The sequence below is a fragment of the Panicum hallii genome, chromosome 9 (genome assembly GCF_002211085.1).
Source record: "Panicum hallii strain FIL2 chromosome 9, PHallii_v3.1, whole genome shotgun sequence".
NCBI classification, from domain to species: domain Eukaryota; kingdom Viridiplantae; phylum Streptophyta; class Magnoliopsida; order Poales; family Poaceae; genus Panicum; species Panicum hallii.
Window position 1 is genome coordinate 49,427,137 of NC_038050.1, and position 12,466 is coordinate 49,439,602.

A 12,466-nucleotide genomic window follows, 5' to 3' on the forward strand; every position below is an offset into this window, starting at 1 on the left:
AATATGTAATCAGAGAGTTAGTTGTCCAAGCAAAGCACCTAGCTTGGAAAATCAAATGAATAAATATAGTGCTCCAACCATAATAGATATTCTCCTGGCAACGAATTTGGTGACAATTAAAAGTGGCAATGGCACAGTTAATGGTGACCATCTAGATTGTCAGTATTGCTTCATACATCTCAATGGCCGAGTCTACTCCAGATACAGTAATTAGTACCTTCAAATAGTTACTAATCTGGCAATGTCCTTTTTTCATTCCATCAAAAGGCTGTGAACAAATAGACACTCATCCTTTTGCCCCCTTCCATTCCATCAAAAGGCTGTGAGCAAATTTCTTGCCACAATAGAACCAATTAACGCACACCACGTTATAAAGAGCTGGGGTTAAAAGACACAACGGAAACTCCTTATAGCAGGTATGTAATGGTGATAAAAATGTTTCCATTTCTTCATTTTGAATTTGCATACAGATGCACCTGAGAACCAACACGATACATAGCCAAACAAACCAAAATGGATGTATAGACCGACCTCACATAATTTTACAGTAGATGTATCACAAATTGGGGAACTAACACCTGGATGTACACTCCACAGTTTTCCAGTACACGCACAGTATATTGGGTAAATTCCCACATGGGCAACAGCTTCAACACCAACAAGCCTTTTCTGTATCTGGGCAACCAAAACGAACTCACTGCGGCAAAAACCAAAAAGTTATTATCTTACAGAATTGCATGTGTAGTTCAACCAATGTTTTCATATCGTCTGATCGGCTGATCGTCCTGGCTGAGCGATCAGCCGACTAATCGCGATTAGGGCGACGATCAGGACGATTAGTCGCCCCTGATCGACCCTAATCGTCCACCTAGTCGTCCTGCATATTTCCAGGACATATATATAATATATACACACTTATATAGCACAATATAGTATATATTGATATATATATTGCTCACCAGCAGCTATTGACAACTATAGTGTTTTCATATATAATATATTGATATAGTGTTTTCATATATATTGAGAACTATATGACATCATCATCCAGCTTGAACTGATATTGATCATCAGCAGCTCCACATTCTTCTTCATCATCAATTGATGTTTCTGCAGCATCTTTCTCATTCGGAGTTGGCTCTTGAACTTGATGATAATCTTCGTTGTCACTGCCATCTCCTTGGTGCAAGTCCTTAGCTGCTGCAACTTTTTGGTGCTTCCGACTCCTAACATAAGTCTCAGAGTAGGTCCTCTCACCACTTGTAGCTGCTGCCCTAGGCAAGTTTCTGCCCCGGGTACTTTGAGTTGCCCCTAAAACATCATCCACGGCACTCCAAAGCTCATCACCTGCGTCTGTTGGTTGGCTTTCTATATTCCCTGCGTCTGTTGGTTGGCTTTCTATATTCCCTGCGCCTGTTGGCTTTCTATATTCCCTGCACCTGTTGGCTTTCTATATTTCCTGCACCTGTTGGACTTCCTGATCGGCTGATCGCCCTACTGGACGATTAATCGCCCCTGATCGCGACTAGTCGGACGATATGGACGATCAGTTGGCCTGATCGAATCGGTGGACCTTATCGAGCATCCAAAACCGACCAGGACAACTAATCGCGACTAATCGCGATTAGTCGGACGATATGAAAACAGAGAGTTCAACAATTCATAATGTGGAACTACTTTCTATGGTTGAATCATCCTGGATTATCAAACAAAAGCAAGATTACAGACAGAAAACAACATAGAAGCTAAGAGCAGTTCAGCTGCACCGGGTAAATATGATTTCAGTGTTAAGTAATAAAGTTAAGCTATTCAATGCCCAAATCAGGATAACTATTGAGCAGCTTCGATTTAAGCGGCAAGTACCAAAATCGGCATATTAGGAACATGCATGACCTTTTTTTTCACATGAGGGACACTAGGACAGAAAGCTGAAACCTCTGACTTTAATTATCATCAAACATTTTTGCAAATGGAAGAACAACCACTCAATTTTTAAACAAGCATAATAATGATTCTTCCACACACTAATTAGAAGCATGAATGAAGTATTTTGCAGGACCTTAGAATCTTATGCCAACCATTTCACTCAACGATGCTACATCATCTATATATAGTTTGATGCATACTTCAGTCCAACATAGATGTCATTTTCTGACTTCACATAGAAACAAACAAAACACTTCCCCTTCTCATTTTACATCAGAACAACACTTCCCCTGCTCAAATATCTATTACTGTTAATAATGAAGAAAATGGACTCCAGATAAATCTTGGCAACGTCTAATTCTGGCAGGGCAAGCTATATATGTAGAAAATACTAATACAAATAGTGGGTTTTTAATAAGAAGCACAGCAAGCACAGAACTTATTTTTTGAAAACAATATTGCTCAGATACCATAGATCACATTTTGAGGATAGATTTTGCATTACCTTTCAACCAATAAAGCACAGTAGAATGTTCTAGACAACCACTTTATGCTCGATCAAATATTTGAGCTTCAGCATCACGTCCAGCATTATTCACATGGGTACCTATGAGCATAAAAAGCTCAGCCAAATGAAGACATGATAAAGAGCAAAATAAACATGATAGAGCTACAGTAAGATATTAGATGAACTAAAACATGTAATTGAGGGGCAAAATGCATTTTTGGGATACAACATTAGGAACAAATATACAAAACCACATCTATTATATATCGGTGCAAAAGAGTATTCCATCCATCTATCTCTAAAGGACACAATACCACAAGTCGATCCAAATTATAGCAAAATGAATTAACGAACTTCAGAAACAAAAATTACTGTAGCTATCAAAATATGAATAAAGTTGACTACAAAAGATCAGGATATCACAATTTTTTATCTGGCACAAATGTATTTGCAAGGGTAAATATGCAGGACTCTTCATTAAGTACCAAAATTGTTTTGAATTTAAATTATAAAAATAACAGTCGTCACTAGAATATTGGATACTAATTAGCGCTCTGTCCACTTACATACGATAATTAAAGGAAAGCCAACCCATCAATAACTTCATTGTATGTGTACCTGGATTATAGAAACTTGAGAATGGAGCGCAAAAGATGTAGGGCATCTTTTGAGGAAGTTTCTTGAACTTCATTGACTCAAGATGAACCATGAGGACAGTATCACTATCTGTTAATTTAAACAAGACATTGTCATCTTCATCCAACCCTAGTATAAATAGGTGCTCCTGACCCACCGCTCGCTGAGCGTACGGGGGAAGAGTTGTACAGTTGAATTGTATTCCCAGGAATCCATGTAGCATTACCATCACCATGAGACGTCCTGTTCCATACATGGACACTGAGGCCTGCTAGAACAATGAAGCTGAGACCTCCACTGTCTCCACGTGTAATCAGGACCTGGTGCCAGCCACAGAAAATGGCACGGAAGTCATGTGCATCCAATGGTACATCTATTGTACCTAGGTTTTGCCTAGCCCAATCGAACTCAAGGACGACAGGCTTTCTCCCAATAAGCAACAAGCAGATGGAATTCCTGAACATGGAACCGGGGCAGGTAGGAGAAGGAATCAGACCACCCGGCGGCTCCCGAAGTAGTGACATGAGATTGCCCCATCCCCTGGTCTCCAATGTGTAAACACAGCCATAAAATCGTGCACTGTCTCCAAGTACCACGACCACCTGGAAGGGATCCGAGTGGCAGGCACCGGACGTGGCCTTGGTCGGTGGAAGTGCAAACGACCCCACCATCAAGTACGACGACCTTGCCTCCGTCCAACGCTGGGGGCAGGGCAAGGTGGCGCAGGTCGCCGGTGACGGGATCCCACACCAACAAGTGCTGCTCTTCCGGGCTGTAGATAAGGACACGGCCGTGGTGGCAGTGCAGGACCTTGCTGCCCCTGGCGACCTGCAAGGAGAAGTGCGAGGCAGGGATCTGATCCGGTGGATCCAGCACCGGAGTGAACTCCACGCTCCCCGATAAATCGCGGTCGCGGGAGAAGAAGCCCAGGAGAGGGGGCTTCCGGTGGTGGGCGCGGAATTCGCGGAGGAAAATGGGGTCCGAGACCACGCGGCACCAGCGCTTGCACACGAGAGGCTCGGAGGAGGGAGGACGGCAGCGCCGGCAGGCGGCGAAAGCTATCCTCCAGGAGGTCGTCGTTCTCCAGCTTGAGCTCCGGCGCCTCCGAGCTGTTGGTCTTGCCCCCCTCGTCTTGGCTCATGACCCTGCGTCCTGGGGGGAACTCTAGCTAGCTGGTTACTGAACGAGCACCCACATCTAGGGTTTAGGCATTGACGAGTACTGGAAATCATGAAACAATAGAAGAGGCGGAGTGGAGAGCAAATCGAACCTGTGCGTCCGGTGAAGGCCGGCTCTCCCCTTCCCCGAGGCTACGGCGGCGTCAGTCTGCTGGGAGTGACGGCAGAAGAGGAGGGGGTCGGCTCCGCAGATCGCGAGATGATGACGATGGTGCGACCGTACGAGGGTCGGACGGCCGGGTAGAAGCAAGACTCGAATGGTCGACCAGGGGCATCTTGGTCAAATCAGCGCTTGAAGGACTAGAGTTACTATATTTTATTAATTAACCAAATTTCTAACTTGCTGCATTAGTATTGTAAATAAGTGTCATGTGAAACTGTATTAAATAAGGACAGATCCTAGACTCAGTTGATCAGAATCAAATATGAGCCACCATGTTTTGGGTCATGGAATACAAAGGATTTTTTATATCCATGAAATTACACAGCAGCTCATACAGTATATGATTTTTCTGAAGAGAGCTCCCAGTTGAATTGATAGGTATGGTGCTCACTTGTTTCAGCACCAAGGCGTCCATTTAAATCTCCTGTAACATCATACCAGCATCGTCAGGCACCAACTGAGGAAATCATGGAAAGACAACCTTCTGCTATATCTCCAGCTGCCAAATCTTTTTCTACTACTGACAATTGTTTTAAGTTCAGAACAGAAATAGACAATTATTTTTCAGCAACCATTTTTGTCTTAGCTAGATTATGTCCAGAAAATAATTTGTTGTTGAGAGAGGAGCTCTAGAAACAGCTGAACATTAGAAGGAACAGCTAATCCTTCAGGTACCAGGAATGAAAAAAGGTTTCACAGCATAGAGGGATGGGCAGAGTAGAGATACTGGACTGCTTCCAGATTATGAGGCGCCTGGGCAGATAAATTTACCCACTGTGCTAGATTTGAACTCCACCGGGTTCACCACCAGTGTCCATGCCTCAATCATATATGAAGTCAAAATGTCAAACAAAGAAAAAGAATTCTATCAAAAAATATCAAATCTGTTCGGCGAGCAAAGCGTTGTAGGTCATCATTTTGGATATATTCACCAAGAATGAATGGAAAGCAATAATAGACTCTGCTTTTGATTTTTCCCTAATTTATGCGTACCTGTTTTCCTTCTATTTATTTGTGTTTAGCCTACGAGCTGAGGATGATGTAAAAATTGGCTGTATGCGGTTGCAGAGGTCGGAAATTATTTTCATTTTCTAAAAAGTTCAAAAAATATTTAAATTTCACAGATCAACAATGAACTCATCTATCTTCTTTTTAATCACTAAACTGATCTATCTTTTAGTGCGGAACAATATGAGAACCTTGCGACTATCTTCCAGATAAAAAAATGATATTACTAAAAAACTGTAACACCCTAAGGTAAAATTTCGAGATTTATAATGAATTTAATTGGGCTCCAGTAATTTTCTAAGGATCTATTTTGCCTAGCTTGCATTTATTTATAATTTAATTCACAAAGAATTAAAATTTATTTTAGGTTCAATATGTTTGTGCATTCATACTGGTGCATAAGTTTTATTTGGTTGAGTGCATAGGAGTTGAATTCAAATTTGAGTTGAATTCAAATAGATTTGAGTTGGTTTGAAAAAGAAAAGGAAGGAAACGGGAAAGTAGGTCAGTCATTTTCTTCTTTTCTCAGTCAGTCCCGTTCTTTTCTCAGTCATTTCCGTTCTTTCTCAGTCATTCCCTCAGCCCGGCCCCACCTGTCGGCCCCTTCTTCCTCCTTCCTCTACCGGCCGCGCAACGACCGCCGAAATCTCCGGCGAGCCCTCGTGCCGGGCCCGCACGCCGAGGTTGCCCCATCGCCCCCCAAATAAGATCCCTCAACCCCCTGCGCCCTTACCCCTACCCCGCTGCAGCCACCCCGAACCCTAACGCCGCCGCCGCTTGCTCTGCCTCGCAAAGCTTCCTGCTTCACCGTGGACCGGCCGCCCTGCTGCGCCCCAGCCCCAGCCAACCCCCACCTGAGCTTCGCCTCACCGCCAGGAAGCTTCCTAAGCTCTTCCCTCGCGACCCCGGCCCGTGCACTGGCCGGAATTTGATCGGGACCCGCCGCCGGTGAGAAGCTCCGCCATCTCAATTCCTCGCTGCCGTTAGCCCTACGACCCTCTTAACCCCCGTGGCACCTCCGCAGGAACACCCCGAGCCGACCCGTGGTGATCAGAAGCCGGAGGACCCCCTACAGCAGCCTTCCCCACGAGCGCCGCCCGTTTCCGCCGCTCGGACCTCGTCACCGACCATCTTGCGCTGCCTCTCCGGCCCGTTCAGGCCCTCGGTGAGCACCACATCGTCCCCCTGGTCGTCTTGCGCTAGATGTCGTAGACCAAAGCTCGCTCTTGTGGCCGGAACGCGCGCGCCGGCGATGCGCCGCCGTGCCGACCCACCCCCGTCGTCGTGCGCGCAGCCTGAGCCCTTCCCACGCCCCGCCTTAGCCCTAGGTGGTTTCCCCAGGTCGCGCTGAACCTTCTAGACCCAAGCTCGAGTTGTTTTGACCCCCGGAGCACCGAGATCGCCCAGCTCCGGTGGCGCGCCGCCGCGGAAACCGATCTCCGGCGACCCCCCCGCCGCCGGCCGCGTTCTGTCAGATCGGACCGGTCCGATCCAGATCGGACTGTCCGGACCCTCGCCGTGCAGATCGGACCATCCGAACTGGAACATGTCCGAGTCGTCAGATCTAGATCCAACCATCTAGATTAGAAGATACCCCTTCGGCCTGGCTATTTTGTTAAAGAGCCCTGGGTTTTCCCGAAATCAACCCGCAGTCCACCTACGTTCAAAGATAATTCCAGTTAAGCCCTGTTTTTGCACCGAAGCCCTTGAACTTTCCAGAAATAGGGTCCGCTGTCCCTGGACGCGTGGTTTTGCAGTCTAAACCCGAAGTTTATGGGTTAATTTCGTTTTAGTCCTTAGTTTTTGCGCAGAACCCCTTGGGAACTTCTGTTTTCTTACAGAAAAGCCCCTGGACCTTGTTTTAACCCTAGTTTTCGCGTCTTAGCTCCGTTTTAGTTGGTTTTCGCGCTCACGCGATCGTTGTAACGTGTAAAATAGTTTTAGCTTAGTCTTGTGTGCTGTTTTTATGTAATGTTGTACTGTTTCTTATCTTTTGTCTTTGTTTGCATGTATGTGTATGTGCTGGACCATGTTGTGGCGTTGCGATCGTGAGTAGACGCTGAGCCTTTGGACGAGTACCAGGAGCCCCTTTCTTCAGAGCCCTTTGAGCAGCAGCAGGAGAACTTTGAGGAAGGCAAGTATAACATGAATATCCTATCACTTTTAAATACAATTTCATACTGCATTTTAATTCTGTATGCCTATAAGGACTTCCTAGCCACCTTTTATCCTTTATAAAAAATATCTTAGGTTGCATTTTGGTTAGTTGTGCTAGGTGCTGCGCTCTCACACACCTCGGTCCTTTTTAATTAATTTGATTAATGGTTATATGCAACTTAATTCTGAGAGTGGCCCTCTGTGCTGTGTGCTTGAGCGGCTCACGTCTCCTTAAAATATGTTTTTGTTAGAAACATGGTTTAGGGGGCCAGCACGGTGCTTTAGTGCTTGGTTGGCCACTCTCTATAAGGACCGGTTCATAGAGCGACAACCTGAGACAAGCGCGTAACCACAAGACTGGAATAGGACGGTCTTGACTTACTAATTAGGTCATTTTGGTTTGGGAGTAACTTACCTGCAGGGCAAGAGGGGTGGTAAGCTTCAATGGTCCCTGCTCCTCCGGTTTGGTCTGTGCTGTGTGCTTGTACCCCCGTGAGGTGGGCCCCATCGTTGCTGATCCAGAAACCTTAGCGGTTACACCTTACTAACGTGATCCTTTGTAACGGTCTCGTAGTGTGCTTGCTAGTCATCTCACCTAAGGAAGTGTGATGAACAACTAGTGTAGCTCACGACTTGTGGGTAAAGTTGTGCAACCTCTCGAGAGTGTAAAACTGGTATACTAGCCGTGCTCACGGTCATGAGCGGCCCAGATCCTCCGTCTGATTAGTGGGTTGTACCTTGGTGGTTTGGCTTGGTTTTCAGTAGTCTTATGTTTAATCTTGATTAATTATGATGTAACTTGGGTTATGGTAATTCATCCACTTGTTGTAAATAGCTTTAATAAAATTCTGCCAAGGTTAAAATCTAATGCAGTGAGTCAGCTAATCTTAGAGCCTCATAACTCGTGTTATACTTGTTGAGTACAAGTTGTGTACTCACACTTGCCTTCTCTACTCTTCTGTTCTCTCTGGGATATCTTCGACTGCGGCTCAGTATCAGGCGATATGGAGGACTACATCAACGGACTCGACGATTTCTAGACGTTGTCTCCCAGCCGACGTCCCTGTGGCGCCCTATTCTTCATGTATTTATTTTACGCTTCCGTATTTCTTGAACTGATTCTTGATTAGTTGTAATAAAGATATTCATTTATAATTTATACGCTTTTATTTCGAGATACGTGTTGTGATATCTTGATGATTCTGTTGTATATATGCGTGACTTGATCCTGGCGCATATATGATTGCTCGAATTATGTTCTTATAAATCGGACGTGACAAAAACACTTTCTCTACATATCCATTCTGTGATCTCAGATTTCTAAAACTTTCCTACAAATATATAGAATAATCCAAACGTATCTAACCCCATTCTTTTATCTAGTACATATGAATTTTCCACTTGCAGCAGGACTCTGGCCAAGTTACAGAAGTGATTTTTTGATAAAATTTTACACACACAAATAATATGGATTTAATATTAATCCCAAGATCATAGGGATTAAAGCATAGGGTGAAAAGCTTTGTGTGCCTAATGAGCTACTTCTTTTTACATTCTGCTGGTTAAAATTTAGATTTTCATGAACTCGAAACTGAATTTGAAATTGCCTATGCATCTTATTATATGCTTAAAGAAAGTAAATCACATTTATAAGCATTTGAGTACTTTTCTAGGATATAGAAACTTGTGAATGGATGGCAGAACAAGTAATCCATATTTTCTGCACGAACTTTTTAAACTGCACTAGTTGAATGCCCGTGCGTTGCTACAAGTGATAAAAAGATCAATTCATTAATACAAGAAGTGTACATTTAAAATAAAATAAAAATAACTCATTAGATATCATAGTCATTTTGCAAGTAAAGAAAGAACAATGTGCAACTTTATATGCATTTTTTATTTTTTTAAAACAATGCTATATATTTATTCCAGATGAGTTGAAAAGTGAAGTTATAAATATATAAAGAGGGCACACTTCATTACCACGCAGTTTTGAGATGATTGCAAAGGTATACAGAGGCTGCTTTCCCAGCTACCCACAAATTGGAACAAATAATATTACTGTCCATTGAGGTAATAGTAGGAAACTTTCTCACAATCAGAAATGGTGTTACGTGATGGATCAAAGTATTTGCAACAAGTATTTGAGGTAGCAGATTAATTGAGCAGCATTCAGTTAATCATATCGGAGGCATCCTGTTTTTGATCCTTGTCCATGCCGGTATTGAGCCAAAAAAAACCTCACATGCATGGTATTGATCTCAATCAGATCAGTGGAGGCATTTGAAATCTCATGAACCAAGAAATACAGAACGTGAAATTTATTTAGCTTTAAGATATTTAAAAGGTGAATATCTTTATCCTTGAGAATAAGAGATTGGAGAGTGTCCCCTGATATTGTCATCCAAGTAAGACACACATAAAAATTTTCAGGGCAATTTACATGACTAAAAGATAAAACTAACTCTGGAAAGTTGAAATGGACAACACTTGCCTCAATGTCATAGCACATACATTCCTAAGTTGAGCTACTGCACTAACCATTGTCACTACGTCAATCTAGCTCAACACTCATCATAGCAGAACCTATTTTATCCACCCGATTGTACAAATTTGTATTGCAGACCAAAGAAACATGAGAACTCACTAACCAGATCTTAACACATAATATTAGTAATGACTAAAATGTGCACGCAAATTCTACATAATTTAATGTTCAAGCCTTACATAATTTGCAACTTGTTCAAGCTTACATTTTTGGAAAAGTAGATCAACCGAGTGGTCGAGTGGATCAACTCATGTCTGCCTGCTTGGACTTGCTCTACTGGTTGTTAATCAATGCAAGAATATTTTGAATCTGTAAGAATTCAGACTGAAAGAATAATTCCAAGCAAATAATCAATGCTCTGAATCTGCGAGAAATAAGACTGAAAGAATAGCCTCGATCATACACATGCTCCTGGACTATATATAAAATAATGCCAATTGATCAAGATCATGTTGAATCATAGCAAACTGAATGGAGGTTGCTTTAGGACAACAACCAAGATCACCAACAGATGCACAACTAACAAGCATGATGATGCAAAAAGGTATAACTTCAAGTGCCTCCTGTAGGTCTGACTTTTATTCTCAGAGTTTATTTACAATTTAAGTCAGCTCTGTTCATCTAAGAACTTTCTGTAAGAGTAGATCAGCTTTTAACTTAAATTTGGACCACATTCTAACTTATGATAGTTTGTTCTAATTCTTTCTCATTTCAAGTTGAAGACAGAAGTCCTATGTTGAGTCTAATATTTGCCTACACTGGCTTCCTATGTTGAGTCTAATATTTGTTCATTGATGATAAGCTCTGTTCAAGAGACACCCTATGTTCTGCCAAGTTTGCAAGATTAATGCTGCTATATTGATCAGCTGCACACACAGGGTCAGGGTGCACATGCGAGACTCACCTTCACCTCATTTAACTCTTGGGGCTGACTACTTCATGTCATAGCAAGTTGCATTGCATCGATATTTCATCATATGGTTTAAACAGAAGGGAGACTTCTATATTGAACAAGTGATATGCATGTGTAGAATATTGTCAACGGAATTGAGTGTTGTATCGTGTACATAAGATGCTAATGGTTGATCAGAAACACACAAACCAAAGTGTGCATGCATTCAATTCAGACCCTATGTCCAAACTGCCAATTCTGAATTATGTATTAGATATTTCAGTAAAGCCCCACGCAATGATCTTTCAGTCACTATGGTTTATTCATATCAAAAGACAGCCCCTAGTACCAGGGCTGAGATATACTCCTTACAAGAGAAGAACTAACCTTCACATTTCACAACAATATCTGACTTTGCTTCAGCTAGTAAATCCCTCGGGCTCTGAGCTTAGGCAAGCCCTGCATCCAAATAACAGTAAAAATCCACAGTGCCTCACAGTACTCACACCCCATCGGACAATCAATCTGAACAAAACCCGTTACTATTTACCCCACACACGAACAGATCACGTGACACTGCACAACAGAAATCAATTGGACAATCGGACCAATAGACCACAAAGGAGAGGTAGGCGAAATTCACCTTTGTGAGGGGATGTGAAGAACTGCTTGGACTTGGAGAGCTCCTGGCACTACAGGCTGTTAACACATACAGACACTCAGCAATGTTAGTTAATTTCAACTTGGACTTCAACCAGAGGAAACCAGTATCTGTGCGGAGTCGTCTCCGCGCGTGGACGGCGGCAGCGACGAGGCCGGGGGCGGTTCAGGATGCGGCTCGCGAGCGAGCGTGGGGGAGGCGCGCGGTTGGGGCGGGCACGCGGACGTCAGCGTTGAGAGCGGGCCCGCGGCCGTCGGCGTTGAGGGCGGAATCGCTGCCGGTGTCGTTGAGGGCGGGCCCGCGGCCGTCGGCGTTGAGGGCGGAATCGCTGCCGGTGTCGTTGAGGGCGGGCCCGCGGCCGTCGCCGTTGAGGGCGCAACCGTTGCGGGCGTCGTTGAAGGCGTACACTCAAGATTAACAGAGTATTGCCCAGAGAGTGGAACGAAACATACCCTGTGATCTGGTGTTCAATGGAAGCCACCAGGATGCAAGCTCACTGAATGAATCCCAAGAGACTTCAGACGGGCAGAACCACCAGCATCAAACCAGAGCTGATCAAAGGAGCACTTCGGATTCCTGCAAGCCACCAAAATCGTCACCTCCTATAGCGAACATACTGAACTGCAGGAACCTAAGCTATGGAGGGGCTGATCTGTAAAAGACACATGACACAACGAAACGACGGGATATTAACTTTTTGCATTGTTATGAATGGCAACTCTTCGGATGCTAGTTTCGCAGAGGCACCTACATTTTTACCACGGAAGAGAGAATTTCACGCTTATTTTT

The 12,466-nt window shown here is 43.8% G+C and overlaps 1 protein-coding gene across 18 annotated transcripts; it reads right to left on the reverse strand.

Moving 5' to 3' along the window:
* Positions 1–421: 421 nt before the first annotated feature.
* LOC112874419 lies at positions 422–12,336 on the reverse strand. 18 transcript variants are annotated; one of them, XR_003224962.1, is made up of 7 exons: positions 12,130–12,336; positions 11,660–11,715; positions 10,330–11,541; positions 4,341–5,276; positions 3,053–4,249; positions 2,432–2,533; positions 422–697 (listed from the first exon to the last, which is right to left on the reverse strand). XR_003224962.1 is itself a non-coding variant. In XM_025937732.1 (4 exons), the coding sequence occupies exons 1-3, from the start codon at positions 3,739–3,741 to the stop codon at positions 2,475–2,477; spliced, it is 612 nt and encodes a 203-aa protein (XP_025793517.1). In that variant the 5' UTR covers positions 3,742–4,123; the 3' UTR covers positions 422–697; positions 2,432–2,474. The 18 variants fall into 18 exon arrangements, 1 of the variants encoding a protein (XP_025793517.1); XR_003224969.1 differs by having other exon boundaries at positions 4,341–4,835; positions 10,330–10,400; positions 12,130–12,334; XR_003224960.1 differs by having other exon boundaries at positions 10,330–11,715.
* Between the last annotated feature and the right edge of the window lie 130 nt (positions 12,337–12,466).

What these genes read in the sequence shown, in the direction of transcription:
- LOC112874419 (XM_025937732.1), bottom strand. Translation starts at nt 3,741, where the DNA reads ATGGTGGGGTCGTTTGCACTTCCACCGACCAAGGCCACGTCCGGTGCC. An exon ending in CAGGACGTCTCATGGTGATG is followed by an intron (nt 3,161 to 3,296) that starts GTAATGCTACAT and finishes TTAAATTAACAG; the next exon opens with ATAGTGATACTGTCCTCATG. An exon ending in CTCAAGTTTCTATAATCCAG is followed by an intron (nt 2,534 to 3,052) that starts GTACACATACAA and finishes TTATGCTCATAG; the next exon opens with GTACCCATGTGAATAATGCT.